The 12,609-nt window shown below is 43.4% G+C and overlaps 1 protein-coding gene across 1 annotated transcript in view; it reads left to right on the top strand.

The window, feature by feature from the left end:
* The window catches only part of LOC121281295 (chondroadherin-like), a 50,708-nt gene that overhangs the window by 30,808 nt on the left and 7,291 nt on the right, over positions 1–12,609 (top strand). The window contains exons 4-5 of the mRNA XM_041194168.1: positions 8,122–8,275; positions 11,013–11,230. Coding sequence (XP_041050102.1) covers positions 8,122–8,275; positions 11,013–11,230 — 372 coding nt within the window. The remainder of the gene's footprint in view (positions 1–8,121; positions 8,276–11,012; positions 11,231–12,609) is intronic.

The raw sequence follows: 12,609 nt of genomic DNA, 5'->3' as shown, positions 1-12,609 counted from the left end.
ACAGTATTCCCTCAAACTCCTCACGAGTGCCTTGTACATGCTGGACAGGCTTTGGGGAGTCACAATGTCACATGTCAGCCACAATATTAGCAGCATGTGACCTGCTCCTGCATCAGAAGTGCTCACAATCCATCAAAATATCTTCATGCAGAAGACAGGGTACAGCAGGTGGAGAGGGAGAAGACGGGAAGGGACATGCCCAAGATCTGACCCCTCACATTATTTAAGCACCAGGCTGCCAAGCTGGCATGGGAGGACCATGACTGTGCCTGTGCCAACGGCGAGGTTAGCCTCCCCCAAGCGTTCAGTTAGGAAGCTTAATGTCTGCCGGCACTCAGAGGACAGGGTGAGTCTCTGTGCAATGCAGGAAAAGTTGAGGTTGTCACTCATTTTCTATTCTCTCCACTCCAGGTGCCAGCAGGACAAGGTGAGGTCAGCACCAACACCTGAACTCAGCCCAGCCCGCAGGATGCCTCGGCAGGAGACAAGGATGACTTCTCACCTATAGAGCCATCACAATAGTCACAGCAGTCATCTGCACCCTCCACCAACCCAGAGACACACACCTCTACACCCTCCACCAGCCCAGAGACACACACCTCTACACCCTCCACCAGCCCAGAGACACACACCTCTACACCCTCCACCAGCCCAGAGACACACACCTCTGCACCCTCCACCAGCCCAGAGACACACACCTCTACACCCTCCACCAGCCCAGAGACACACACCTCTGCACCCTCCACCAGCCCAGAGACACACACCTCTACACCCTCCACCAGCCCAGAAATACACACCTCTGCACCCTCCACCAGCCCAGAGACACACACCTCTACACCCTCCACCAGCCCAGAAATACACACCTCTGCACCCTCCACCAGCCCAGAGACACACACGTCAGTGGCTCATAGACCTAGTTTAGGCTCGAGCTTGCACTCTGGTGGCCACCTTACAAATATGTGTCCACAACAGGAGGAAGCAGTGACAGCCAAGGTCCCCGGCACTCAAAGGACTGCTGGACAAGAGGCCCCTGCTAAGTCTGAGTCAGACGATGAGCCTCTGACAGCAGTCATGGAGAAGATGCTGGAATATCAGTGAGATGCAGGGAAACATCAGGCAGAGTTGTCAGAGGCTCTCAAGAAAGCGGCACGAGAGGTGGAGGAGTCCATCTGTATCCTCTCTGATGTAGTGGCTCTGACATGTGAGCGCATTGAAGTCTCCATGAGGCAGAGCATGGACACTGGTCCGGCTGAACACCCAGTCTCTGCCAGATAAAAACAAAATACTGAGGATGCTGGAAATCTGAAATAAAAACAGAAAATGGTGGAAAAACTCAGCAGATCTGGCATCATCTGTGAAGAGAGAAACAGAGTTAACATTTCGAGACTGTGTGACTCTTCTTCAGAAGAGTCATATGGACTCGAAACTCCCACTACTGGTACCCTCAGTTTGCCGCCCAAGATCGCAGCACAGACCCTCCCTCTGAATATACCCCAACCCCCCACCCCCAAGTCTCCCAGGTTTCCCACACCACCTCTCCCAAGTTTCTCTGGTTTCCCACCCATTCTTTGTCTTCCAGCAACCCACCCCCACCCCCAGTCATTGCGCACCATACCTCCCTGTGGTCCTTTGGTGATCCAGACCAGGGCTTTTCAGGCCTGGGCGTGAATCAGACTGGCGTGAATTCCTGCTGGCGGGGCAGAGGATTAGCCGGTGGGAGGAACATTCTGGTCTGATGCTGATTTGAATACCATTAATGATATGCTAATCTGCTTCCTGACAACTTTCAGTGGGAATGGCTGCTCACCACTATGCCGCCATGACAGTGGGGACCGCAAGCTGCAGCTGTCTTTTCTCGCCATTGGGAAATTGATTTTTTTCCTCCCCTCAAATTCTCCATCCCCGCCTGCCACAAACCGCACCGCTGGAGGGAAGGGAAAATTCTGGCAAACGTTTCAGGTCAGCGACACTCTGTCAGAACGAGGAGTGCTTAGAGGTGTTAGTTTTTGAACAAGGCAGGGAGAGGTGAGAGGGGAGGAAAGAAGAAAAGGGAAGGTCTATGATGGGGTGGATAACGGAGCAGATAGCTAACACGAGGGGCAATAATGCAAATCAAAAATAGATGGTAATGGGACAAATAAAGAAACAAAAGATGCGTCTAGAAGAGATGTAAATGGGAAAAGCACAATCATCAGCAACAGCTACCATCCCCCTCCAAAAAGGGACACAAGTTATGATCTGAATGTTAATTCCAGAAGACTCTGAAGAGCCTGATCAAAAGGTGAGTTGCTGTTCCTCGAGCTTATGTTGAGCTTCATTGGAACAGCATAGGAGTCTTCGAATACTCTTTTCCTCAGTCGGTCAAAGGCGGAGTTGGCACATTGACTCCAATGTCTGCCTTCGTCAAGAGGAGGCTACCAAAATATAAAAAATGATCCACATTTTCCAGGATTTCCCTGTTGATTGATCAACAGGGCAGAGGTGTTTCCAAATGCTCAGTGAAAGGCCAGTTTCTCATGTGCTTTGGAGAAGGAGTCACCAATAACCTGGAGCTGAGTTTCTGAGTCAGCGCACAAGCATCATCTGCATTCTGAAGCTCTATAAATGAAGTTGGAGTGGTTTTGGGTTAAAGGTGGCATAAATTGAACAGTTTCCAATCTCTTCTGTACATTATCTCCATGCCTTTTGGTAATTTGCTGGAGCTGAAGTGCAGAATTGCAGTGAGGAGAATGGAATATAGGGTTGGTGCAATGACACAGACTTGTTTGTCCCAGTTTTCACTGAGATGGGGTTTGCGGTGGTTCCATTGGTGAGGATCTCAACTGACATGTCATCAAGGGATCGGTGGAGGATGCTAATAAATTTCTGAAGGCAGCTAAATTTAAGGAGAATTCTTCAAAAGTCTTTGCAGTTGACAGGGTCAAAGGTTTTTGTGAGGTTGAAAAGGCATGTATAGCAATTGGTACTGTTCCTTTCATTTATCTTGGATTTGCATGTGCAGTAAAGATTGTGTCTGTGGTGCCTCTCAGTGGACAAAAGCTGCACTGCAACTCTGAGAGGTAGTTGAGAAGGATCCTTGCAATGATCTTCCCTATGGTGGACAGCAGGGAGACTCCTCTATAGTTACCATAATCAGACTTGACTCCCTTCTTAAATATTGTCACGATTACAGTGTCCCTGATATACTCCGGCATGCAATCCTCTTCCCAGATGAGGGATATGAGGTTGTGCAGCCATTCCAGGAGTGTATCTCCATCTTGTTTTAGAATTTCAACAGGGCTTCCAACTGCACAAGAGGCCTTGCTGTCAAATGGCTTTTTCAGCCTTGCTCTTGACTGGGGTAGCACTGAGACTGAGCTAGATGGTATTAAGGAATGGAGTTGAGGACGTTTGAGTCAAAGACAGAGTCTCGGCTGAGAAGTTCTTCAAAATGGTATCTCCAGCAAGCACTGACTGCTCTGTCCTTGATGCTTGACTCTCAGTGGGTTGGGCCCTTGAGTATTTGGGCCATAGATCATCATGACAGCACTGAAGGAACCATGCATGTCGTTGGTGTCCATGAGTTGTTTGATCTCCTGTGCTCTTTCTACGCACCATTTGTTCTTTATAGCTTGGATTTTATGGATCTCAAACCCAAGACTAAGGTCATGGTTTACCAGGCAACAATGATCCCTGAGCTCCTATATCTTTGGAGATTTGGATAACCTACATCAGGCACCACAAAGTGCTGGAGAATTACCACCAGCAGTGTCTTTGCAAGATCCTCCAAATCCAGTAGCAAGAAACATGGCCCAACAGCATCCTCTCCCAAGCCAACTTTCCCATGTCATGACCACAGCCGACATTAATTGCTGCGCAAACCAAATCCCAGAAGGAAACTTGGCTTAGGGCCATACCCTTTTTCTTGTATTCTGAAAATGAGAAGGGGACGTACTGATCTCAGCAGTAAGAAGTCCAGTAACACTTTTGGGATTTTAAAAGTTAAAAGTAAAAGTATTTTTAACAAGTATAACAGAAAAGTTAAGCACACAAGATTACAGTTACATAGTTAAACTTAGCCTTACAAAACATTTCCCCAAAAAGACTCTCCTCTTCTCAGACCCACAACTAAACACCTTTCAGGCAACACTCCCTTATAGATGTTTAACTATAAGAAATCCAGTAATATTACCCAAGGCAAGCTGCTGTAGCTTCAATAAAGGCATACCACATGAACTGGAACTCTCTTCCACTCTGCTGTGAAAATACAAACTTCAGAATAAAACTGCTTTTTGCAGCCCAAGACTTTTCTGGCTTGACTGGATGATTGATTCAAACTACACCCTCTGCACCACAGCTCCAGCTATAGCTCCAGCTGCTACATCTCACACCCCTAGCTCAGTAGCCCAACAACCCAATCAGCTACAGCACACCTAAGATCTCCACAGTAACTCTAAAATACATGTTTTCCCTTTTATCTCATTGTTTTCACACCTCTTTGAAGCTCAAATCCTTCCAAATGTAAGATATTTCATGGTTCTACCTTGTCTTTGCTTTCAAGTCAATAAAATATAATATTCCCCCCCCCCCCCATCTTCTATTTACCTGTGGAACTCCTGCAAGATTCAAACATGTTTCTTTCACCTCTGATATTCCCCTTTGATATTCAAGTAAACTCGCCACTTATCTAAAAACGCAAATGTTAGATCTAACCTATTCACTTGTCCCTCAAACCAGCACCTCTATCCTCTTCATGTTTTAAACCTGTCTCCTATTAATCTCTGCCCAGCTTAATTAAATCATGCATACACACACACACACACACACACACATACAACCTTTTCACAGAACAACACAATATTCCCCAAAAATATATTTTTTTAAAACATCCAGCATCTCACCCCCAGCATTGAGGTGCTAATCAATCAAAACCAGCTCCGCTGGATGGGACATGTCATTCATATGCCTGACACCAGACTCCCAAAACAATTACTGTATTCAGAACTTGGTTACAGCAGGGGATTCCCAGAAAAACAGCAGAAACACTTTAGTAATATCCTCAAAGCATAGCCGTCAACTCATGGGTGACCCCGGCTTGTGACCCACCAAAATGGAGAAGGTTTATTTGAGAAGGCAACAAACATATTGAGAGACTTCATTGGGAACATACAGAGGTGAAGGCAAGGCGTCGGACAGAGTGCACAAATCTCCAAACAACCCATATACCAGACCCTTAAAACACCACCTGCCCTGCATGTTGCAGAGCCTGAAAATCACACTTTGGACTTATCAGCCATCTCAGAACCCATCAAACTGGAGCAGAAGTAAGTCATCCTAGATCCTGAGGGACTGCCTAAGAAGAAGAAGATAGGAGGCCAAGGACAAAGCTCAGAGTTCTGATGAAATGTCATCTCAACCTGAAATGTTAACTCCGTTTCTCTCCACAGATGCTGCCGGACCTGCTGAGCATTTCCAACCCATTTTGTTTTTATTTAAGGTCAGATTGGGAGCAAGGTGAAGAAATAAAATGACAGGTGGCCAGAAACTCAGGATCATGCGTGTGGACTGAAGAGAGATGTTCAGCAAAATAATCAACCAATTTGCATTTGGTTTCCACAATGTAGAGGAGATCACGTCATGAGCAGTGAATGCAGCATATTAAATTAAAAGAAGTACGCGTAAATTGCTGTTTAACCTGGTTTGGGGCCTTGGATGGTAAGAAGGAAGGAGTTAAAAGGGCAGATGTTGCATCTCTTGTGCTGACATGGAAAGTGCAGTGGGAAGGGCAAGGTGTGGGCGATTGAAGAGTGGACCAGGGTGTCACGCAGGGAACAGTCCCCTCAGAATGCTGGATGGGGAAGAAGTGTTTGGTGGTGGTGTCACATTGAAAGTGGCAGCTGTTGAACGCAGAGGCTGGCGGGGTGATTGAGAACAAGTGGAACCTAACTGTGGTTCTGGAAAGGAGGGGAAATAAAATGGACATGGTAAAGAGGCCTGTCACCCACAGTAGGGGAAGGCAGGGGTTGGTGGTGGAATCTTCAGTTGAGGAGAAAGAGTAACACAGTTGTAGTGCTGATATGGCTGGTTGCATCATCAGAACAGTTGCAAAATTAAAAAGTTAGAATAAAGGGCTTGGAAGGAGTACAGTTCAGAACCACAGGAGGGATACCAGGGCTTAAAGAGTTAAATTATGAGGACAGGTTGCATAAACCTGGCTTGAGAGATGATCTAATTGAAGTGTTTAAAATTACTTTGGGATTCAATAGAATAAAAAGAGACAACTTATTTCCTCTGGTGTGGGAAATCTAGAACAAGAGGGCACAATCTTACAAACGGAATTAAGTTATTAGGATTGAAATCGGGGAGAATTTTTTCACTTTAGAGGGTAGTGGAAATTTGGAACTTGTTTCCCAAGAAGTTCAGAATGCCGGATTGGGTAGTTGAAATTCTCAAGACTGGATTTTTGTTGGGGTTGTGTATCGGGGATATGGAACGAAGACAGGAAATTGAGGTTGAAGTACAGAACTTCTAATTGAAGGCTGGAGTAGGTTTGTGGAGTTCAATGATCTACTCTGGTTCATATGCCCCATGTTTCCTGAACATTCTGTGTCTGACTAGCTTTATTCATTTACATCTACTGAGATAACCATGGTTTCTTATTCTTATCACATTACCTGTTGTTCTTTTAGGCAATTAATTATCTGCTAACATTTACATTTATGTAAATGTGTCTTAATAAAGGTTTTCCTACTTGTTTGAAAAGCCCATTTCTAAACTACTTTTTTGAAGATTTCCCTGTTTGGACTATTTGGACTCAAGAAGCAACAAGGTATCTCTCTGGAGACAAGGGAATCAGTGTGAAATCAGTCAGAAGAGGACGGGCTTCCTTGTTACAAAACATTCTTATGTTATTGTGGATCTGCAGCTGACAGCAGAAAATTCTAGAAAATTATTTCACATTAGCATAATGTTCCACTAAAAGGTGAGACTGGAGTCAATGCAGATCTAATTATCCAAACCAAGTCAAACCTTCCTTAACTTTTGAATGACCTCCAGACAGTACACAATAAGATGGGATGAAATTTTAATCTCCTAATGTTGCACAGCAGGATGAAATTCAACTTATGCCATTTACCCAAACCTGCGTTACTATCGGGGGCGGGGGGGAGGGAATATTTGTACCATATACAAAACTTTATGACCTTCTATATCATTACCATACTAAATCAAAAGGGTTTATGCAAGTGAAATATTGATTTTTTTATCCCCTTGCCTGCCAGAGTTATTTAACTTTTTTCTAAACAAAAGAGCTCAAGGCTGCTAAGCATTTTTCTGACAAAAAGGTCAGCATACCTCACCTTGCTGACCCAGACCATTTTGAGTCAGTATTGGGTCTGAGCCAGTTTATTGGAAATGAGGAACTCAGGAACTTTTAAGTGCAGAAATAGATCTGGGCTAATAAACTATCAGAACAGAATGAGGTTCAGGCATGAAAACAGCAGTGGCCTTTCAAAACTGAAAAGAGCAACTGTTTCTGCAGGGTCCAAATGCAGGGGTTTGGCGGGGGTGGAGGGGGGTGTGGTATGGTGTATTATTCACACGTGATTAATATCCAGGTGTCAGAAGTGAAAGTATCACTTGTGATGTTGGCATTCTTTCCAGCGGAGGCACTGGTCTGGATCACTACTGCAAACAAACCCACGGAAATACTCTTTTGCCATTAATTTGGCTCACACCCCAAGCATTTGGCAATGCTAGTCCAAATGAAGCATTTCTGTTGCACAAGCCAGAATGACTGCAAACATTCCATTCAAAATCTGATAAAAGTTTGCTTGTACCGGTACAGTTTTCCAAGACCTCTGGACCTTTACATTTATGATCAGCAAAACAAGTGAGAAAGTGCTGTAAATATCTGACAAATCAGATGTGCTAAAGTCAGTCAATTTATTACTCAGCAGCCAAGGAGCAAACACAGATGCCGTCCTGAAACATTTACAGACAAGTATGCAGAAAGGCAATGAGACCAATCCTCTGGAATTTCCTCTGAGTAGCTGGTAAACATTTGGGGCTGAATAGTGGTGACTACCTTCATGCATACAGTGCATGAAAAGATACTGACTAAAGTTAAATTATTTCCTTCAGGTGCTGATTCTCAGAGGACTCAACCTCACATTTGTTCCAGTCATTAATCAAATGCAGTTGCTTCAGGACCTGGACTTATCCAATAATAAGATTGATAGAATATTATCACAATACTTTTATAAACTGACCAAACTACAGACACTACGATTGTCAGGTAACAGCGTACACTAACTATTGTTTCTATTGAATGTAAAAAGTTTATTTCTCCTAAAATTATTCAGGAGTTGTTTTAGTACTTCTAATTTACCTGCAAATCATTGAAATTATTTAATTGCAATTTTTTCCAACAGGGAGATAATTATTTTATTCCACAGTCAGTGTATAGTTTGACAAGTATATAGGGAAATTAGAAATAAAATCAGATGTTGGAAATAAACGGCAGACATATTATGTGAAAAGTCAGGTTAAGGTTTTGATTAGATTTAAGGGCTGAAAACTATAAGAAAAGTATTTTGACAGCATCATTCTTCCACAGCTGATGTTTCCCCTCAACAGTCAATGCGACATTTGACTGTGTCTGTTCTATTTCCTACACGTCTGCTCTCAATCTTTTCTAACCCTCGTTCACACCTTCTGTCCCACCAGCCTTTGGATTAATCAGATCATCAGGTGCCACCTACAGCACAATCCCACCTTACCTTTCCCCTCACCCCTCTACGCTCAGAGAGACTGTTCCCTCTCTCAATTACCATTCTTCAGTCTCCTACCATCTCTGCTTTGAGCTGCTCTTCCCCTTAGACTTGTCAATAGAGCTGCAAAAGGAGTAACATATCCATTTACCTCTTGGCACGGCACTGTCCACTTAGACAGCAATTTGCATGTAGGGATGGATTTTAACTGTTACCACCTATTTAACCACCTATTTAACTTCCTACCCAATTTCTATATTGATTCTTCCTACAATTCCCACTGAACTCTCCCTTTGGCCTTCTACACTGGTTCAGCTATTCTCAACCTTACCATCAAAAAGAGCAGAGATTAAAATTAGAAATCCATAGGCTGGGCGCACATTTGCACAACATGGAATAATGAATTGGAAAATCTCTCCAAATGTCTTATATTTCACAAAACACTGCAACCCCCTGATTAAATATTGGAATTAGAGACATTAGTCTTCACTTTTATGCCTAATTTTGGTTCTGTTTTAAATCTGCATTCGCAGATGTTTGGTTTCTTTCCAAATGTCCCCTGATTTTCCTTGGCTGAACCTTGCACCAACTTATCTGTTTGCACATTCCTTTGTTTTTCTGAAAATGTTTTCCATTCGTTTAGTTCCATTATCCTAATTTCGTTCTTTCCTTTAAATAGCCACCAGATTATTTAATCCATTAGCTTCCTCTCTGATTCAGTATTCAATGTCAATTTGTTCTTCTTTCCCTTTTTCCTGCTTTACTAAAATGTTTGTTTATCTTTTAGTTTTTAATTTTGAAAAGATCTGCTCAGAACATTAATTTTTCCTCTCAACAGATCCTGAAATACTAAGTGACAAAAGGCAGAATCTTTCCCTTGTCGGGCAGGCGCGGGAGTAAAATAGTGCGCGGTGACATCAGGCGAGCGTCCTGATGTCATCGTGCACTCACACAATATTTCGGTTGGCAGCGCGCCCACCAACAATTAAGAGGGCTGTTAAGCCCATTAATTAATTAATTGATTATAATTTTTCCCTGCCCAACCAACCTTACGGTTGGCAGGCGGGTGAATAGGCCAAGTGGCCTTTGCATTTTTTGTGAAACCTCATCCAGGGGCGGGGTGAAGTTTCAACCAGCGATTAAAAAAAAACTTTTAAAACTCATTGTTAACGTGTCCCTGCTCATTTTCCTTATTTTTCAATTCCTTATTTGCAATGTTAAAAATCTTCAGCTCCCTGAGCCATGTCCACGCCTTCAGGGGGCTTTCACTGACCACACCCCTGCACATGCACACACGTCAGCACTCACGTTTCTCCCATCCCCATCCCGGCAGCAGTGAGACTCTGAGTGCGCCTTCCAGCATGAAATCACGGTCAGGGCCCACCCGCTGTGCCCACCCAACGAGGTAAGAATCCTGCCCATAGTGTTTATTTCCAGCATTTGTCATTGTTTTTTTATTTCTAATGTATTACATTTATGACCACTTTCAATTCACATTTTCATAAAATACACTTCCTTATGGTTCATTTTAATTAATATTTACTTTCACGCTTGGGGCTACTTTCGTAAACAGACTTGGTGTTAGATTGTGTTTGATAACAGGCCTGTGAAGTGCATTGGAACATTTTACTCTGGTAAATATGCTATATAAATAGAAACTGTTGTGTAACACAAGATTTACAAATAAGAACAAATCTATGGCAGAGACAGGTACTGACCAGGCTGTCATGTGCTTCTCTCAATTTATTTTCTTTTAGCACAACCACTTTGGTTTTTTTATTAAATGAACAGGTGAGAAAGTTCAGACAACTCATCTGACACCAGATTAAATACATGATATTTAATAACACCGTCCAGTAAAACGTAGGGACACAAAACTGAGCCCTTGCATAGGGTCCCACATGACAATCACGACTATGAGAATCATGTAGAAATTGCCATTTCTTTCTGCCTGATGAGCCTTTGTGTTCATTGACTGATGACCCCAGTTTCAAAATCACTTCTACTTTGTTTGCTAATATATTAATCAATTGATTACACAAACTGTTTACTTAATTATCTTACTCCATTCATTTATGATCGTCTTTTTGCAAACAAGATATGACAATACTCACAGTTAACTCTAACAAAATAAACTTGCCTCAAATGTTACTGTTTGCCCCAGTTTAACACTTGGACCCTTATGTCTATATTTTCCATTTATCAGCTGTTTGATTAATATTTTATGTTTGCTCACTTCAAAATTGTGAATTGTTTTTGCAGGGTCAGAAATTACATTTATAAGCAAATCAGCTTTCAGTTCTCAGAAGAATCTGAGGCTCTTGGACTTGTCCAGGAATGAGCTGGTCACCCTTTCCAAAGAAACACTCAATCCCATTGTTCGGTCAGTAGGTGGTGCTGTGGGCATCAAACTGGCCCAAAACCCATTTCACTGTGATGCCAGCATGTGCTCTATGAAGAAATGGTTGGACACTGTAAAGGTACAAGTCTACTGTCTATTTTTTTAAATTAATAGCAGAACATTCGCATTTCATTTATAAAGGAACTGTTGAAATTTAAAAACAAAAAAACTGCGGATGCTGGAAATCCAAAACAAAAACAGAATTACCTGGAAAAACTCAGCAGGTCTGGCAGCATCGGCGGAGAAGAAAAGAGTTGACGTTTCGAGTCCTCATGACCCTTCGAAGGGTCATGAGGACTCGAAACGTCAACTCTTTTCTTCTCCGCCGATGCTGCCAGACCTGCTGAGTTTTTCCAGGTAATTCTGTTTTTGTGTTGAAATTTAAGTTAGCTTTTCAGAAAGCTTGGGCAAAATTAAAGACAATAGGAATCAGGGGAATAACTCTCCACTGGTTGGAGTCATACCTAGCACAAAAGAAGATGGTTGTGGTTGTTGGTGGTCAAACATCTCAGTTCCAGGACATCACTGCAGGAGTTCCTCAGGGTAGTGCAATAGGCCTAACAATCTTCCTACCATCATAAAGTCAAAAGTGGGGATGTTTACTGATGATTGCCCAATGTTCAGCACCATTTGCCACTGCTCAGATGAAGCAAACGGTGTCTATATACAGGAAGACATGGACATAATTTAGGTTTGGGCTGATAAGGGGCAACTAACATTCATACTACACAAGTGTCAGGCAATGACCATCTCCAACAGGTAGAATCTAACCACCACCCCTTGCCGTTCAATGGCATTATCACCACTGAATCCCCCACTATCAACATCCTGGGGGTTACCATTGACTGGAAAATGAACGGGACTAGCCATATAAATACTGTAGCTACAAGAGCAGGTCAGAGGCTAGGAATCCTGCAGTAAGTAACTCACCCCCTGACTCCCCCAAAGCCTGTTCACCATCTACAAGGCGCAAGTCAGGAGTGTGATAGAATACTCCACTTGCCTGGATAAGTGTGACACCAACACTTGAGAAGCTCAACACCATCCAGGCAAAGCAGCCCAAGTGATTGGCACCCTAGCCACCACCTTAAAATTTCACTCCACCACGACCAATGCTCGCTCGGTGGCAGCACAAGATGCACTGCAGGAATTCACCAAGGCTCCTTTGACAGCACCTTCCAAACCTGTGACTGCTACCATCTAGAAGGACAAGCACAGCAGGCACATGGGAACACTGCCACCTGGAAGTTCCCCTCCACGCCACACACCACCCCAATTTTGAACTATATCGCTGCCCCATTACTGTCGCTGGGTCAAAAGCCTAGAACTCCCTTCCTAACAGCACTGTGGGTGTACCTACAGCAGTTCAAGAAGGTGGCTCAAGGGCAATTAGGGATGAGCAACCAATGTTGATTTTGCCAGCGACACTCGCATCCTGTGAAAGAATGAAATAAAATG

Source organism: Carcharodon carcharias, chromosome 1, assembly GCF_017639515.1.
Source record: "Carcharodon carcharias isolate sCarCar2 chromosome 1, sCarCar2.pri, whole genome shotgun sequence".
Taxonomy (NCBI): domain Eukaryota; kingdom Metazoa; phylum Chordata; class Chondrichthyes; order Lamniformes; family Lamnidae; genus Carcharodon; species Carcharodon carcharias.
Note: the sequence above shows the minus strand (reverse complement) of the source record. Positions and strands in the feature narration are given on the sequence as shown.